At 37.9% G+C, this 18,836-nt stretch overlaps 1 protein-coding gene across 1 annotated transcript in view; it reads right to left on the reverse strand.

The window, feature by feature from the left end:
• The window catches only part of DNAH8 (dynein axonemal heavy chain 8), a 504,073-nt gene that overhangs the window by 108,325 nt on the left and 376,912 nt on the right, over nucleotides 1-18,836 (reverse strand). Inside the window, exons 76-80 of the mRNA XM_036768363.1 lie at nucleotides 15,669-15,774; nucleotides 13,119-13,371; nucleotides 12,798-12,988; nucleotides 7,829-7,950; nucleotides 1,280-1,398 (exon numbers count right to left, since the gene is read on the reverse strand). Coding sequence (XP_036624258.1) covers nucleotides 1,280-1,398; nucleotides 7,829-7,950; nucleotides 12,798-12,988; nucleotides 13,119-13,371; nucleotides 15,669-15,774 — 791 coding nt within the window. The remainder of the gene's footprint in view (nucleotides 1-1,279; nucleotides 1,399-7,828; nucleotides 7,951-12,797; nucleotides 12,989-13,118; nucleotides 13,372-15,668; nucleotides 15,775-18,836) is intronic.

Genomic DNA, 18,836 nt, shown 5'->3' on the forward strand with positions numbered 1-18,836 from the left:
CTCTTTCCCTCCTATCCCACCACCACCAAATGAATGCTGGACACACTTTTAAATTTAATATGCATTATTAGCATTCTCGCCATCACATCATTAAGTCTAGACAATCAACACAACAATGAATCAGGACCTGATTGGCAGTATCTGCCCATTTCCAAGGTGTAAATAAATGCTCACACTGAAAATTCAACAGTTGGCTCTCAAAAACCAGCTGGAGCTGATTCCACCACACCCCCACTCCAGCTCAATGTGTATGATCTGATAGGACTAGGTGACTTCTAAACTCTCTTCCAGCTTCAGATCTATGACTGACCTCAAGGAGTTTCCCATCTATCTGGTGAGACCAAGCGCACAAATGAAACAACTCGAGGGAAGATTTTAAAAGAAGCAAACATAAAAGCGAAAATAAGTGTAATACATACAAACAATACATCCAATACAGGAAGCCTCTCTTGCTGAATTTCTTAGTATTAATAACAAAATAAAAAACAACAAAGAAACAAAACAGAAGAGAGAGAGAAGCTTCTGGTACTTTTTTTTCTAGTTGTCAATATAGTACTTGTCATTTCAGTGGAACAGGACCCCTTACCCTCTTTCTGTGGTGACATTATGGTATATGAACCTCAACTGCATTTCAACTTTATGAAAAACTTCTAATTGGAAAAATATGGTCAATTTGAATTATAAACCATCTCTTCAAATTCTAATATGTAAAACATTAATGCCAAAAACCTAAAAATATATAACTTTTCTTTTTGTTTGTAAATAGACTGAATAGTCAGTAGAGAGAACTATATTCCAGAGGGACATAGTGTCCCTTAGTCACCTGATGTAAAATCCTTCCCCATCAACTGCAGAGTACCATCATGATAGGGAGGATAGGTCAATGCACTTCTCTTACTAGTGATGTGACCATGGGCAAGTCACTGGGAACGGAACACTCTATGCCTCAGTTTCTTGATCTATAAAATCAAGGGTTTGGCTTCAATGGTGTTTAAGGTCTAGATCCTATGATGTACGATTTAATAGGGAGTTTCCCAGTGCATGTTAAAGGTTAGGCGACTTGTCTAAGGTCATTTAACTAGTCACCTTCATAGGGAGTTTGAACCCAGAACTTTGAGACTTCAAGCTCTGTACTGTATCCACCACACCAGCTGCCAAGAGGCACCTATGTTCCTTAGGCTGCCAATAAGGCCATGCCAAAAATCTAAGTTTGACGTAGAAAGAACTGTATTTGCTGACATAATGAATGCTTCCAAGTCCGATAAATACCAGTCCTCACCTGATAAGTAAAAGTTTGCGACAAGTATCTAGTGAATCATTATATCCATCAGGAATGACTTCCTCCTCAGGAGCATCTTTGTCAAACCAGTTTTTCCAGCCCTTCTCATTACGAGATATCTAAAAGCAACCAAAAAGTTAGGAGTTATACATACTGAATATTTATATAACAGTAAGGTGATAACCCAGTACCCATATATGTACATATAAATTGTGTATAAACCCCATTAGAAGTTAATATTGGAGAATTTTAGAGAAGCATCCTTTTCAGTGTTAAGATGATTTAAGCTTTTGTATATTTAATCTCCTCAACTAGATTTTAACTTTGCTCTTCTTGATTGCTTTACCCCTTTTTTTGTGTCTCCTACCTACAATGCAAAACTGCACAAAAATAGTAATACTCAATAATTAACTGTTCACTGACTAAAAAAAAAACCCATACTTTGCTAATGTCAAATAGTGGTTTTTAGTTTTCCTTTTTTTCTTTCAGTTTTCTAGTTTTCTTAAGTAAAACTTAAAAATTTAAGAGTATCCTAAAAATGAATGAGAGGAATGCCCAAAGGGCAAGTCTTCTGAGTTCTGAAGTGATTTTATGACTCGATGTGCCTCAAGCAGCTCTGAGACTCAGTTACTGGATTAGTGTCGATGATCTGTGTGGGCAGAAGGAGTTTCCACATCAGTGGTTCTCCCACACTGATGAAAACATTGGTTTGGTTAAAAAAATAAAGAAAAGAAAAAAAGAAATAACATTGTATGAACTATGGAACATTTGGCTAAACTTCAGGTTCTTTGTATTTAGTTATTTCTAAATAGTTGGTGCCTGCAACTGATATTTAATTACAGAATCACAGAATTTCAAAATTGGAAGGGGTATCAGATGGTATCTAGCCCAATATATACCTGAAAAATAATTTCCTCTACAATGACTATACTTTAAAGCCATTGCTTTAAATCCTAATTGTTGAAAGGTGTGTGTGTGTGTGTGTGTGTGTGTGTGCACGTGCGCGAGGGAGTGTGTCTAGTGCGAAGGTACTTTGGCATATGGCACTCGTTATTACCATAGTGCTAGAGCTTTTGCCTCAGTCTGAAGAATGTGGAGATGAAACAGAACTCATCTAGATTCTCTGCAGGGAATGAACAGTGAAAAAAAGTCATTTGACCCATAAAAGATAGAATGAGGAATCATGCACATCTTACACCATATACCTTTGCTTTTTCTCCCAGCTCCTGGCTTTTTATTTTTTAATGTTTGGTTCTGGTGGACAAAATGGGAATTTCAGGATGGTTTTTGCTGGGGGAGGGGAAGTAGTTGGCATGTTTGAAGTGGAGGAAGTGTAAGAGAAGTTGGAGTTAAATTATATTTGATCATAGGAAGAAAGAGTTTAGATATATAGACATTTGCTTAGATTCTATTACCCTGCTTCTCTGCCTTTATATAGCATAAATGGTACTCAGCCATTAGATAATATGATGATACATGGACAGGAAAGTGAGAAAATTTGTTAAAAGAATGATGTGTCATAGAGAACGTTTGTCAAAATCAGATCAACAAACGTTACTATGTATTCCGAGAGCTGAAAAGAGGTTTTGCCACACAGGGCCCTTTTATGCATGCCTATGAGAAGGCACTGAGTTTTAACACACATTTATACATTATGTAGAGAGTTTGAGGTACTTGGTTTTTGTTCACAGGGCATTTGTGGAACCCTGAGTTGGAGAATAAAATTATTACACTCCAAATTCATTCTAGAAGAATGAATTTAGTAGGAGTAGAACTTAAGGAGGTCATGACTTTGGCACTGATGGTGGGCACAATTAGGCTGTACCATCCTGCCAGTTTAGTGGCTCTACTAAATCTTGTCTATGAACAAATTTAATTACTTATCCAAGAGTACAAAATAATGACTTCATGACAAGGTAACTGGACCTTTGTAATAGATGCCAAAAAGTAACAAATGTAGGTATACAAGTACATTTCAAAGAATATCTTTCTATGTGAATATTAAATTGCATCAAATATCAGAAAGCAATATTTGTGAGAGATGGGACCAAGAGGAGCCCCTGTGTGCCTCTACAAAGACAACTTACCAGGTGCCAGAGTAGTATCCTTACTTTTCCACACATGGACAAAGATTACATCTTGTCATGAAACACATATGTCTTTAGTGTAAAATACTGAGAAAATATCTGGAAATGTCTGTAAATGCAAAAATCTTCAAACATTGGTGAAAGGGAAAAAAGGTAATGAAGATATGGACAGAGAGGGAAGCTAGAGCTCATGTTTCCAGAGCTGCAACAATTAAAAGATCCTTTGCTCAAATGATTGATCAGTAAAGCAATATTTTATCTGCCAATATCTGCTCCTGTGGTTGAGGCTTAAGAGAGGGCAGACACCAGAAACTATTGGAAGGTGTTCCCACAACGAATAAACAGTCCAAATTCTCCATAGAAGAAAACTGAAGGCACTGAAAAACACAGAGGAGACTTCCTTAACTCCCCCTCTTCCCTTTAAGCCTATTGCTTAAAAATCTAGGCTCCTTGAGGGCAGGGAGTGTGTTTTTTGCTTGTATTTGTATTCCTAGTAATTTGTACAGTAACTGGCACATAGGAAGTGCTTAATAAATTTATCTTTCCTTCCTTCCTTTCTTTGTTCCTTCTTTCCTTCCTTCCTTCCTTCTTTCCTCCCTTCCTTCTTAAGAAATTGGATTATAATGCTTTTGGAGCAGGAAGGGACTTTAGAAATCATCTAGCTCTCTCCCCAGTCCCTTTACAATGCAGGAAAAGAAGCTCTAACAGGTAAAGTGACTTGTCCCAGGTAATGCATCAATGTGTCAATAAACATTTATTAAGCACCTACTATGTTTTAAATGCATGGGGCTAGTAGCAAAAAGGTGCCCAGATCTCCTGATTCCCAGTCTGTAGCAGTAGGCAAGTAGCAGTTGCAACAGGGATGATCATGGATGATCACGGACAATGAAGGTATTTGGCTAATAGCAAGGCAGGGCAAACCAAAATACTGGCATAAAAATCTAGATGTACAAATATGAATTAAAACGACAAACAAGAGCTAATTAAAATGGATAGCAGCACAGAGAAAACTATTCCATCAGAAGAGAACTAAAGTCATTATGTAGCTACCAAATTTCCTTGTAGCAAAGCACAAGCTAATTATAACCATGTTTAATGTACAGAGTACAGTTCTAGAATGAGAAGATATGACAAATATGTCCTCCCTCAAGGAACTTAAAAACTAATAGCAAAGGTCAATTTAATAATATGCTGTCTACATCTGAAGATGACCTGCCACCAGTAGGTTATTTTTCCAGGGCTGGCGCTATCTAGCCACACTCTTCCCACAAGTTTCCTTCATGACCCAAGGTCCACATTTGCCAGACTGATCGGGGCGGGGAAGGTGCAGGCTGTGGCCACTTAAGAGAACAAAACTAAATAGCGCATGCGATAGTAGAATTTACGACCTTTACCCTCATTAAGTACCCCACTCTAACCAACCATAAATGGGAAGACAAATGCGTTCTTAATCAGCTTGAAATGAATGTGAATAATTGTCATTGAAAAGAAAAAGGAACACTATTGTTTGCTGTGGCAGGATCGCAATTTTATCATAAGATCAATGCCAACTCCGACATTGCTTTATTGCTTTATCTGTCAGTTGGCACCAACTGCAGAAGACAGAGCTAATTATCAGGCTCCGACACATATGAAATCACACACACCCCACTACACACTGACATATCAACAGTGACAACACATCCGTTAGAAACAACCATCTTTTTTTCTGAGTTGTACAATTATCTTCCAGTGACAGTTTAATCAGCTTTGCTTAATCAAAAACAACCAGATGAGCATGTTCAAACAAAGAAAGAAAAGCAGGCAATAAAGGTGCCATCCTCACCATGAGAAGGAAAATGATTAATAGGCAAGAAGAGAATTAGAAAAATTGGATATTTTCCTATTTCATTTTTTTTCCGATTTCACCAAAACATTCATATAGGGTAGGGAATCAGAGAAGCCTGCTAAACTTGCTTGGCTGAGGTGATTCCCATGGAGCTGAGCATTTGCCCTGGCTCCTACTTTGGATGACATATACACCCTGGCCTCTCGCTGAAGAAATGAACACGGGTTTCTAGTTAGTACCTATTTAAAATTGTTTTTCAGTCATTTCAGTAGTGTCTGAGTCTTCGTGACCCCATCAGAAGGTTTCCTGGCAAAGACACTGGAGTGATTTGCCCTTTCCTTTTCCAGCTTATTTTACAGATGAGGAAGCTGAGGCAAACAGGGTTAAGTGATTTGCCCAGAGTCACACAGCTAGTAAGTGTCTAAGGCTGTATTTGAACTCAGGTCTCCCTGACTCTAGGCTTGACCCTTTCTTTATCCACTGTGCCACATAGCTGCCTTGAATGACAAAAATGGGACACATCAAAGAGGACTGACCAATGAACAAAAAGAATCATCCATTCAGTAGGTTTAAAAGGAGAATTGGCTTCTATTATTGCTCTCTCTTTCTGTCTGCTGAGCGTGTTGATACTTTGAGCTTTCCCTTTCACACCTGAGGTGGGTCAGAGGATCATGCTCTTCTCACCTTACCCACACAATAATTGTGACCACTAGGTATTATGTCCTAGATGAGCCTAAGATTAGACCTCTAGCCTCTGGCTGCCTGCCTCTTGACTTTCTGTTTCTTTTCCTGAGCACAAGTGACCCGTAGCAATTCTGAGATGGCTATTTTTGGCCTTGGGGGAAATCTTGTGAGTTTGGGAGCTCCTAGGCTTGGCTACTAGTTGTCCAGTAAGTAAGGGGTGTTCTCTATAACAAATTCTTGGAGGAGAAGGTAACTGGCACGAGGAAGATATGCTTCAGCCATGCTGTTTTGCAGATGATAAGAACCTTAAATGAATTCTTTGGACAATACGGATTTGTGGTGTCACTAAAGTACCTGTTCAGCAGTACCCCAATGTTTAATATTTTAAGTATCAATTCTCTGGGAAGTATAAGAGGAGTTATGAGTTACTGGTACACTCTTTAGGTATTTCTCAATTCACACTTGTGAATCTTTTGTGTTTAAAGAACATGTAGCAGAAGAAGTAAACTGCTGTGCTACATACCTGATCGACCTTGTTCATTGAGTACCTTTCTACAAAGGACCCTGTTGATTTCCCCTTGTATCCCGAGGGTAGGGAAATAATCAAAAAGAGAGTGTGTGATAAAAACAAACAAACTGATACCCTCTCCTTGGAGTCAGGTTCTCCCAGAACTGAAGTCTGGTGGGAAGAGGGAACCTCCTCCCTGGCTGTGGGTTTATACAGTTGGTGACTTGTCTGGGACCCAAGGGAGTGATTTCTATCAGCCTGAGACTTCATCCCTTTTCTGGGAGCCCTGGGCTCATGACTCAACTCAGTTTGCTTTTTTTGCACTAATTCTGCTTTTCCTATCACTGGGTAAGTTTGGACCTTCATTTGGGGTACTCTATATGTTATAGGCACCCCTGCAGAGATTTTGTCTGAATCTCTACTTGGATTTTCCTATGCACTGACAGGGGCTCCACTTGTGCTGAAGGAACAAAGCCATTGGAAGAATTTAACTAAGGCCAGTTTGGTTTCTAACCTAAGGGTGACAGATCCTTAACGGCTACTAAGAGAGCTCCACTTACTCTGGGAACTCTTTTAAGACTAGATTTTTACTATGAGATGGGAAATTAATTTTCTTTCCTTTTCCTTTTTTTCTTCCAATTTTGCCAGTTTTATTTTCATTTCCTTTTTTAATTTTTCTTTTCCTAATTGTTTGGATTGTAACAGGACTTTATAAGTACTGACCAATTGTTAACCTATAAGAACTTACAAAAAGTTGTTTACTTAATTAACTTGTACAACTTTGTATTTTAGAATGATTGTAATTACCAGGACCACCAGCTAGAGACCACAAAAGACTTTTCATTGTGAGAATGCCTAAGAACTGTGTTGAATGGACCCAGAACGCTTTCTGTGCTGTCTGTAGGAGGCCAGTAAGAACTGAATTGTTTGGACTTTTTTGAGATTCTTTAGGGGAAGGCACTGAGGAAAAGCCTTTTAAAGAGCAATGATTTATAAAAAAAAAGAAAGAAAGAACAATGATTGAATCTTTCCAGATCCCCAGAGAACTTTCTAGAACTGGGGACATGGACAAATATGCCAAATATATCATAGGTGGCTTGCTGGCAACAATTACCAATGATGCCAATTTTGATGTGCTACCTTGTGAAGCAGGGGTTTCCTTTATTGAAAGTCTTTAAGTAAAGGCTTAATAATTACTTTTGTTAGGAATATTGTGGAAGGAATTCCTGTTCAGGTATAGGTCAGCCTGGGTGGCCACTGAGATCCTTCTACCTCTAAGATTCTGTGAAAAATTCTGTGATATACCCAGGGATTGCCAAATAAGGACAAATGCAACAAGAGAATGCAACTTAAATGTTAAACTCAAACAATGAAACTCAAATGAACTTTTCTATGTTGATTTCTGTTTATAAACCTGCATTTTAAAATAGCTAGTCCCTTACCTGATTCATAATTTCTGCAAATTGTGGTAATTTACTCAGTTCCACAAGATTTAGCCAAGTCATATCAAGGATCCATCTAAAGGGTTTGGGAGGACAGGCTTTGAGATCCAAGGCTGCTCCCCCTAGAAAAAAGTATTGTAAGAGCATAACTCATATTGTATAGTTCTCTTAAAATTAAAAATAACTAATCATTGTCTATTAAAAAAGCTTTTACACACTCAAGTTGTATTGACATCTAAATTCCATGGGCTTATTTATTTATGTTGTAAACACATTTAATTTAGCCAAGGAGACTTTGCTGCATATAGTATAGTGGAAAGAACCCTGGATTTGGACTCAGAGAATATGAGTTCAAATCCTGATTCTGCTTTCTACTCACTTAACCTATGGGCTTATGTTTTCAAATCTGTAAAAAAGTATGGAGGGTAGAGAAGGAGGTTTGGATGAGGTGATCTCTAAGGTTTATCCAGCTGTATACCTTATGGCCTTCTGGCCACATTATAATATTACAAATGAAAGCTTAGGTTTATACAGGTAAGTCTAAAAGTGCCCACCTAGATATGATCAAATTTTAAGATCTGTCCTATATCTGATCTACCTTGTACACTGAGTACCTTTCTAGAAGAGACCCTATTGATTCTTCTATCCCTAGGGGAGGGACATAATGAAGCAGAGAGTTACATGACAAACAAACAAACAAACTGATATCCTTTCCTTGGAGTAATGTTCTTCTAGAATTGAACCATGGCAAGAAGGGGAGACCTCCACTCTAGGTTGTAGTCTATATACTTGGGATCTGAGGCACTGATTTCTATCAGCCTTGGGTGCTTAATCCTATGTCTTTTCTTGTTACGGTAATTGGGGTGGGACTTTTTTTTTTACAGCTTTCTCTTTTGGAATGCTGAGATAATATGAGATAAATGAGTACATTTGAGGAGTTTTGCTTTTCAAATGTAATGGTAAGCAAAGTAGACTTTTTGTTGTCTTTGTTTTGAAGTGCTTCTCAGCACTAAGGAATCTTTGACTGAATCAGGAGTCTTTGATGACCTGCTTATGTCAAGGGAAGGCCTAGTTCACATGGATTTGAGTCACATGGTTGTGATGCCCTCTGACCCTGAAGAAGTGTATATAAGCTGAGAGGTTAGAGTTTTGCCTTTGGGATCACACTCATTGAAAGAGTGTTGACGAGAATCTGGGTAGCTGTTGAAGCAGCCACTCCAGCTTTGAAAACCCACATGTTGGTGCTTCTCTCTGGTAACTGTGTATGTACTGTGATTTGGTCAGACAGATAAAAGCCTGTCTGTTTATCTGTTTGTAATTTCTGTTTGTATTTGCTCTGAAGGTCAGGGTACTGACTTTTCCCCTGAACTAAGTGAACGGTATATGTATGTTTAATTAAAGTAAGATTGTTAACCTTTCTAGATATCATCTTTCAAGAAATTATCAAGGAGAACTGCCCTGATATTCTAGAGCCACAGGGCAAAATAGAAATTGAAAGAATCCATAGATTACCTCCTCAAATAGATCCCCCCAAAAAATCTCCTAGGAATATTGTTGCCAAATTCCAGAGCTCCCAGATCAAGGAGAAAATACTGCAAGTAGCCAGAAAGAAACAATTTGAGTATTGTGGAAACACAATCAGGATAACCTAAGATCTAGCAGCTTCTACATTAAGAGATCGAAGGGCTTGGAATACGATATTCCAGAGGTCAATGGAGCTAGGATTAAGACCAAGAATCACCTACCCAGGAAAATTGAGTATCATGCTCCAAGGCAAAATATGGATTTTCAATAAAACAGAGGACTTTCAAGCTTTCTCCATGAAAAGACCAGAGCTGAATAGAAAATTTGACTTTCAAACACAACAATCAAGAGAAGCATGAAAAGGTAATCAAGAAAAAGAACAAGAAAAAGAAATTGCAAGGGACTTACTAAAGTTGAACTGTTTTGTTTACATTCCTACACGGAAAGATGACATGTATGATTCATGAGACCTCAGTATTAGAGTAGCTGAAGGGAATATGCATATATATATATGTTTATGTATATATATGTAAAAGTGAATGTGTATGTATATATAAATGTATGTGTATATATGTGTATATATACATATATGTATATATAAATTATATATATATATATACAGAGAGAGAGAGAGAAAGAGAGAGAGAGAGAGAGAGAGAGAGAGAGAGAGAGAGAGAGAGAGAGCGGGCACAGGATGAGTTGAAGATGAAGGGAAGATATCTAAAGGAAATAAAATAAAATTAAGGGATGAGAAAGGAATATATTGAGAGAGGGAGAAAGGGAGAGATAGAATGGGGTAAATTATCTCGCATAAAAGTGGCAAGAAAAAGCAGTTCGGTAGGAAGGGAAGAGAAGGCAGGTGAGGGGGAATGAGTGAATCTTGCTCTCATCAGATTTGACCTGAGGAGGGAATACCATACATACTCAATTGGGTATCTTACCCCACAGGAAAAAAGGAGGAAGAAGATAATAAAAAGGGGGATGATAGAAGGGAGGGCAGACGGGGGTGGAGGTAATCAAAAAGAAACACTTTCGAAAAGGGACAGGGTCAAGGGAGAAAATTCAATAAAAGGGGATAGGTTAGGAAGAAGCAAAATATAGCTAGTCTTTCACAACATGAGTATTGTGGAAGGGTTATACATAATGATAAGCATGTGGCCTATGTTGAATTGCTTGACTTCTTAGGGAGGGTGGGTGGGAAGGGAAGAGGGGAGAGAATTTGGAACTCAAAAGTTTTAAAAACAGATGTTCAAAAACAACAACAAAAAAAGTTTTTGCATGCAACTAGAAAATAAGATACACAGGCAATGGAGCATAGAAATTTATCTTGCCCTACAAGAAAGGAAGGGAAAAGGGGATGGGAGGGGAGTGGGGTGACAGAAGGGAGGGCTGACTAGGGAACAGGGCAACCAGAATATACGCCATCTTGGAGTGGGGAGAGGGTAGAAATGGGGAGAAAATTTGTAATTCAAACTCTTGTGAAAATCAATGCTGAAAACTAAATATATTAAATAAAAAAAATTCTCATAAAAAAGATTGTTAACCTTTAAAGTTGTTTTCCTTAGAAAAGCAGATCAAAGGACCTTGTGGTATAGGCCTTGCACAGCAACAGTAGTGGCAAGCAGCATTCTTGTTACATTTCTCTAAAGAATAATTCGAGTTTCACTCTTGATCTGGGACACAGGGCATTTTTGTTGCTAATAATAGTAGATCACACACACATTTTTAAGAATTGCAAAAAGAGCAAGAGGGTTTAGCATAATTTCGACTCTTGGCATCTCCTGAAATATAAGATTCTTCTATTTGCAGAGAATGTGTCTATAAAATCTGACAGGTAGTGGCAAGTTCCCACTGGTCTGACACTGATTTATAGAATTTGCTCAAAATGAGGTAGGCAATTCCAGGTACATTCAATCATCTCTACCCAACTGTAGTGCTAATTTTTTTGAGGGGAGGGTAAAGTAGAATTTTTAAGGGTATGTATATGCATATCTAATTTGACATTTTGTTAGCAGTATATGTAATAATAATTTCAATTTTCATTATAGCATATACTTGCTTTCTTAAGTATAACATCATAAAATTCCATCTTCATGGTTTAATTCACAAGAAGAGTTTCTAAAATTTTTTCCTCCCACTTTTTCAAACACACCTTGGGGCTCATGAAACATTACCAACATCCCATAATACCTCTCCATCAAAAAATAAATTAAAAAGAGATCCTATACTTCCATTATCTGTCTATCTATCTATAGCTTCCAGTTTTGTATTGCTTTTTTACTGTTACTACAAAATCCTTTTGAGATTCTGTAGTTTCAGTGTCCACATTTCTCTTAGAACTCTTAACCTTTCAGTTTGAGAAACAACAGAGAAAGCCAAATCTGAACTTTCTACCTCAGAGACAGGGAGGCTTTGAGTTCACAACATAAAAAGTACTGAAGGAATTGGGGACATTTAACCTAGAGAACAGAAGGCTTGGTGTATATGTATGGGGAAATAATAGCTGTTTTCCAGTATTTGAAGGTTTGTTCTGTTGAAAAGGAAATGACACTTGTTACACTTGGTCCCAGAGGGAAAGATATAGGAGCAATGGGTAGAAGTTGAAGGGAGGTAGACTTTGACTCAATGAAAGGAAAAAACTTCCTAACAGAGCTATCTGAAAGTAGAATGGATGGGCTCAGTAGGTAGTGAGTTGCCCCTCATTAGAAATATGCAAGCAAAAGCTGAATGACCTCCCACTTGTCTGGAGAATTCTAGATAGGAATTTTGGTTGGGTATGTGTGTATTAGACAAGATGACCTTTGAAGTCCCTTCCAGCTCTAATATTCTATAATATTAAGAGATCATTACATCAGATTCTTTAAAACAAGGGCTTATGTATTTTTACTGACCCACCCACTCCCAATGAAATGATGCTTAAAACATAATTACTGACATTGACATTTTTTTCCTATTGGTTGGCAAAAATTGTTCCTTACCCTAGGCAAATAGATGGCTGGCTATTACCAAAGCTGGTTGGTATGGGTAACATAAGACTCAGATAGAAAGAGATCTTGTACATCAAGAAGTAAGGTGTACTGGAAAGAGTGATGGACTTGGAGTTAGAAAAGACCTGCATTACAGTCTGCCTCTGACATTTACTAATTATGTGGTCTTAGGCAAGGCACTTAATTATAGGTTTCACTTTCTTTATCTATGAAATGGGAGTAATGTTATCTGTTCTACTTATATTGCTGGGTCTCTTTGAGACTCAAAGAATATATATGAAGACTGTTGTATAAATGTCAGTTATTATTAAATAATCAGTGTAAAAATCTTCTTTAATTGCCTGTAAATACAAATTCACTGTACTTTTATGTTGTTTAGAAAATGGTGTTATGGTATGTTAAAAAGAGACCAAGAATAATTTCCTGTAGATAATACATTTTAATTTTGAAAAATTTACCTTTAATAAGGGCCTGAAATTCTCTATGTTTAACTGTTCCTCTTTGAAGATCAATCTTTAAGGTCATTAGGAGGACAAAAAGGAATTTGTGGTTTTCATACAGGCCTCTGACTGAGTATACAAAAACTTCGTAAGTCAGATACTCAATAATATTTACAATTCTCTTCTGAGGCAAGGGAGACTTCTCAGACCTAAAATCACATTAAAAATTAAAGAAACAAAAAGCAATTTGTAAAAGAGTGAATCTATTTATCTATCTATCCATCTATAAATCAATTTTAAGTCATTGCTTTTGAGTAGGAAAAATAATCAAGTTCCAACCTGGCCATGGATTGATCAAATAACTTCAAGAATTGTGCCAATGATGTCTGGTACATGATATTGACCATACTCATTTCCGTGATAAGAAAGTAGAGAATGCTTCCTCTTGTAGCAGCTGGTCGAAACTCTTCCTGAGCATTATTTATCTTGATCTCCGTTTCTGCTGCCACATGCAGCTTTTCACTTACTTCAGCAGCTGTTTGCTTGGTTGTCCGGAGAACACCAATGAGAGATTCATCATCCACCAAGGAACCTAAGAGTCAAACAGGAAAAAATAGAAGATGACAAAAAGAAATGGCCTTAAAGTGAGATAGCCTGCTCCCTACCACACTTGCTCTGTAGTTGTCCCAATATTTATAAGAGTCCATCACAGCAATCCTTATCAATTTAAGAAATGTGCTCCATTGAACTGTGTGGGATCATTTGAAACTTGGGTATTTCACAAAAACCCACTGGAATTAAGCAAAGAGTTGAGGGAAATGTCTTTTCCACTAATTTTGAAATGTGGTATTCATAACAAAAATACTGACGTGGTAAGCATCAGAATTAGTTTTTGTGGTTATAGCTAGGGGACTTGATTGGCTGCTTTATGTAAATGTTAGTGCACATTAGGCATGTGCCCTAAGATTGTCACTGGTTTATTGGAATGGTCACTCTAGTAACTTTCTTCCAAACATTTTTCTCAACTTCTTCTATTTAACAGTTTTTTCTTCTTATTACTGTCTAGAGGGTAGCAGAGGAATAATGTTTTCCTAATTATGCAAATACTATTCACTCATCATTCCACTAACTACACATATTCCTTTGTAAGTATTATACATATTTTACTTATTTATTCATTTTTAATATACATCCTAATGTCCTTGTCAGCATGGTTATTGTCTGCCTTTTATGGTAAGAATCATCATAACAAGCCTATGTTTGCTTTAACTCACTTCAGTGAGATAAAGTCTCTCAAGGTACATTATGCTAATAAATACTCATTAAAAATCAATCATGACAACAAGGAGTTAAAAAAAGTTACAAACCAGCTTGGGGCTGATTTTTGTGGTGGACAAAAACGAACATTTAGATTTACATTTAAGAAGTAGTGCACTCTCAAATGCCAGGAGAGGGGAAGACGTTCCTTCCACGCCTGTTCCCAAATTTATGGTGGCAGAAAGTTACTCTTATCAGTAAAATGTGTGCATACAAAGTTCTATGCAGAAGCATAGGGAGGCTGAAGAGAATATCCTAGAAAATCTGATATAAATAATGACAAAATAATTATAATGTAACCTCAGTACTGGGTTTTTTTCAGAATCACAGTACAGTCTTCCTAAGAGTTGTAGATTGAAACTAGACAGATTAGTTTTTCTTGGGAAATCAAGTTAGATAATTATTAGTTACCTATGTGAGAAGGGTGATACAATGGTGCATGTATGTTAACTATACGGGAGACAGATAGGGCTTTGGCCCCTTGCTCAAGAACGTGCCTGACCAGAGGTCCCAGTTGGTCCCTATGTGTCTCCTCACTAGGGACCATGTTAACAGTAAGCCTAAGACTGGAATTCAAGTCCCTGCTGTGTGACTGAATGGCTATCCCAAAAAATGGACTTTTACAATTTGGTGGCCACCTAGTGAGTTCAAGACTTTTGGGGTCCCTCGATTTTGCTGCTGGATGGCCAGCATGACCACTGCAACTCCAGCAATTCTTAGAGGATTACTGTGTCACCACTAAGAGGGTTATGTAGCTGAAGGGGTGTAAAAAGCCAAAGAATATGCTTCAGGGCTTACCTATTACACCTAGATTCACTGTGTTCCTTGTTTCTCTGAGTCGGAGATGACAATTCAATCAAGAAAAGTGTTACTTGCAAGTGTCTAATTTCTGTTCATTTAAAAAGATCCTATGTAGCATCACTTATCAATGCTGAAATGGAAACTGCATTTCTTGTCACTGCAAAGATATAACTTGAGGCTTTCTTTCATTTTTATTTTAAAAAGTTTTATTGATGTCTTTTGCTTTTACATTAGGCACTTCCCACTTTCTCTCCAGAGGAATTGTTGTGACAACAATTAAGCAAAAATATGTGATGCAGAGACTTTATCTGACAATGTATACAACAGTCTGTCCTTGTAGGAAGGGAGAGAACAAGCATTTATATAGTGCTTACTATGTGCCAGGTGCTGTACTAAGGGCATTTACAAATACTATCTCATTTGAGCCTCACAACGATCCTGCAAAACAAGTGTTATTTTTATCTCCATTTTTAAGCTGAGGAAACTGAAGAAAATAGAGGTTGAGTGACTTGCCCAGGATCACACAGCTAGCCAGGGTTTAAGGCTGGACTGGAACTCAGGTCTTCCTGACTCCAGACCTGGCGCTCCATCCACTGTGCCACCAACTGCCTCTAGTAAGACCCTCTTCACCTCTCTGTTGTTTGGGAGGAGGTGTGTTTTATTATCTCTTCTACAGCACCTTTAATGGCTTGATTCTTAATACTATCACTTCATGGGTATAGAAAAGATCTTACAAGAAATGTTTATTTTGAATCCATTACAATACAATACCTTTTGTTGCACTTAGTTTATACAGGAGGTTATCTTCTAGTTCTTTCATCTTCCTCTTATTGAAAGTAACATCTTCCATAAGTTTAACTCTCTCTGACTCCAGTTCCTATTTTTAACCATTAAAATGTGGGACAGTTGTAAAAAAAACTGCATTAATTTTATAGTAAATTCAACTTATAACTGTTTATCATCAACCATTTTTTTCAAATGCCCAAATGTACTAAAGTATGTTTCACAAATGCAGGAATGGTTAATATAATCAACAAATCCATCTCTATCTCTTTTATCTGTCTGAACTTCCCACATCTAATGCTTGACATTATGCGCCCACTGAAATGTATGAGTCAAGTATGACAAATGTTTTCCCTAGCATTCTTGAGCTGGCTCTTTTGCTAAGGGGTCCCCTATTCATTTCTCACAAGCTTTTCCTTCCTTGATCTTGCTCAAATTAGGCTTTCTACCTATACACACAGAACTGCCTTGTCCCTAGGCAAAGGTTAATCTTGGGCATGTTTCTCTGGATATGAGGAGGCTTTTGGCCTTCAACTTAGCCCTAATCCTCTCTCTGGGTTCCTGTCTAGTACAACTACAAATCATGTCTCACATGTTGTTTTGTCTAGACTTTATTTCATTTGTGTCCTTCAATGGGCTTCTTTCCTGTTCTCTTTAAATGCGCACTCACTTATTAGATTCAGATTCTCTTAAATAATGCTACATAATATAACCCATCATAAAGCCTTCCCAGATTAACCCTTCATTCATTTATCCATTCAGTCAGTCAGTGACTTTACTGAGTGTCTTGGTACCATACAAAGAATGCTGTGACATATACTAAGAAGATAGCACGCACACACACACACACACACACACACACACACACACACACACACAAAATAAGAAGCACAGGGCTTTCCTTCCAAGCTCATAACAAAATGAGAGAAGCAGAGCAAATATAGACACAAATCTGATATCATGTTTGGGAAAATGCAGATGCAATAATAGATTAATACAACTGGACAAGATTGTCTACACCGAGAGGCTCACAAGGCCTCAGAGGGAATGGAACTGAAGTCAGAGAACCTTAGTCAAAGAAGTTTTCATGGGAGAAGAAACTTCCAGGCAGAATTTTTTGAAAGAGTAGAGGGATGAGAGGAGAATATTAGGGAGTGGAACAACATACAAAGATATAAAACAGGAAGCAAATAAGTCTTATTTAGGGGACTTAAATGTTTGCTTCACTGATGCAAGGAGTTCAAATTAATAATGAAAAATTAAGATGGGCAGATAAAGGGAGGTCACTGAATCCTATTCTGGGGAAGTGATTAAAACCATTGGAGATTTCTCAGTAGGACAGGGAAATGACCGAAATGCACATAAGGCAGATGATGTTTGCTTCTGTTTATAGCACAGACTGGATTAGGGAGAGGCTGGACGTAAGGAGGTCAGCAAGAAGACTGTTCTAATGGTCTAGACGAGGTCAGAGCTGGAAGGAACCAAACTCTAGGGATGATCATTTAGTATAGCCCACTCATTTTATAGATGAAGGATCTGAGCTACAGAGAGAGGAAGCAATTTGCTACAAGTCACCTAATTACTAAATGGTAGACCCAGACCTAGACCCTGGACCTGACTGAGAAGCAATGAGGCACAGCAAAGTCAGGAAGATCCCACCTCTGATACTTACTGGATATATGACCCTGGACAAGTCCCTTAGCCTCCCTATGTCTCAGTTTTCACGTCTGTAAGATGAGGTAGCCTTCAAGGCCCTTTCCAGCTTTAAATCTCTGAGTCTATGACCCCTTTCCAGTGTATATGGTTATGTGGATCAAGACTATAGCAGAGTGGGAGAGTAGAAAGGGATGAATACAAGAAATGCTTCAAGGAATGAGGAGGGCCGTGGCTACAGAAATCCCTGAACAACTCTAACCTCAAAGCTTCAGGAAATATAAAGTGAATTTTTTCATTATTTTGTTGATCTCATAAAATTTAAGCCACAGTGGGGAGCATGTGACGTTTCTGCTCCATCTCATGCCTGCTCAGCTCAGAGAATATCTTGCCTTCTGGTGACCTCCTATCTCCCCTTAGAACAGAGTTTCAGAAGATTTGAGGATAAAGAGCCATTGAAGAGTTATAGTTAATTAGATAATTAGAATTTCAAAGGTCAATGCTAACATAATGGAGCTCAAAACCCAAGAATGAAAAGCAGGGTGAGAAAAAAGCATCACAGTATCCAAGAATCTTAGAGCTGGAGGGAGCCTCATTAACTTCCTAATTTAACAGATGAAGCCCAGAGTGGCTGTAACTTGCTCAAAGTAACAGCTATTTAGTGGCAGAGCTGAAACTAAAATCAAGGACTTCTTATTCCTCATTAAGTTTGGGTTTTCCCCCCATAACCCTGTGCCATGTGTTGTTCTGTAATGTCTAGCAGAACACCACAAATAAAACTGATGCTCAATACATATTTAGTGATGGTAGTGAGGAAGTCACCTAATTACTAAATGGTAGACCCAGGCCTAGACCCTGGACCTGACTGAGAAGCAATGAAGCCTATATAATTTATAATACTTAGTTTGGGGCTATCTGGTAGTTATTTTGACTTTATTTTTCCATGACAAGGCTGACCCAGATCATAAATAATTTTCTTCTCTGTTTTTTCCTGAGTTAGAGTAATAAGTCCCACATTCTTTTATGACGTCAGTGAAAGGGAAGGGATCTCGACCTGTGATTTCACTGATGTAGAGAACTCCCAGGGAGGACCTTCTCTCAGTGTAGGTAAGCAGGTTTCTGCAACTTACAGCTTAGAGCACTGGGTAGCCTAGAGCACTAGGGTTACTAGGGTGAGTGCCTTAGCCAGAGTCACACAGCTAGGATGTGTGATACAGAACTTGAACCCAGATCTTTCTGAATCTAAGGCCAGCTCTCTTTCCATTACACTATGGTGCCTCTCATGTAAGTGATGCTGATGTTAACTTTGTTGGGGTTTTTTAATTGGTCCAAGTCTCTGAGATACAATGCTGAGGATATAAATTGCAAACTAGAATTATTCTCCTTACTATTTTTTAAATGCTACTTTATAATTCATTCAGCATGTTTTCTCCCATTTTTAGCAGTAAAATATAACATGGACAGTAAACAAGATAGGTTTTTAATCAATCAATATGAACTTTT

Source organism: Trichosurus vulpecula, chromosome 7 (genome assembly GCF_011100635.1).
Source record: "Trichosurus vulpecula isolate mTriVul1 chromosome 7, mTriVul1.pri, whole genome shotgun sequence".
In the NCBI taxonomy this organism is placed as follows: Eukaryota; Metazoa; Chordata; class Mammalia; order Diprotodontia; family Phalangeridae; genus Trichosurus; species Trichosurus vulpecula.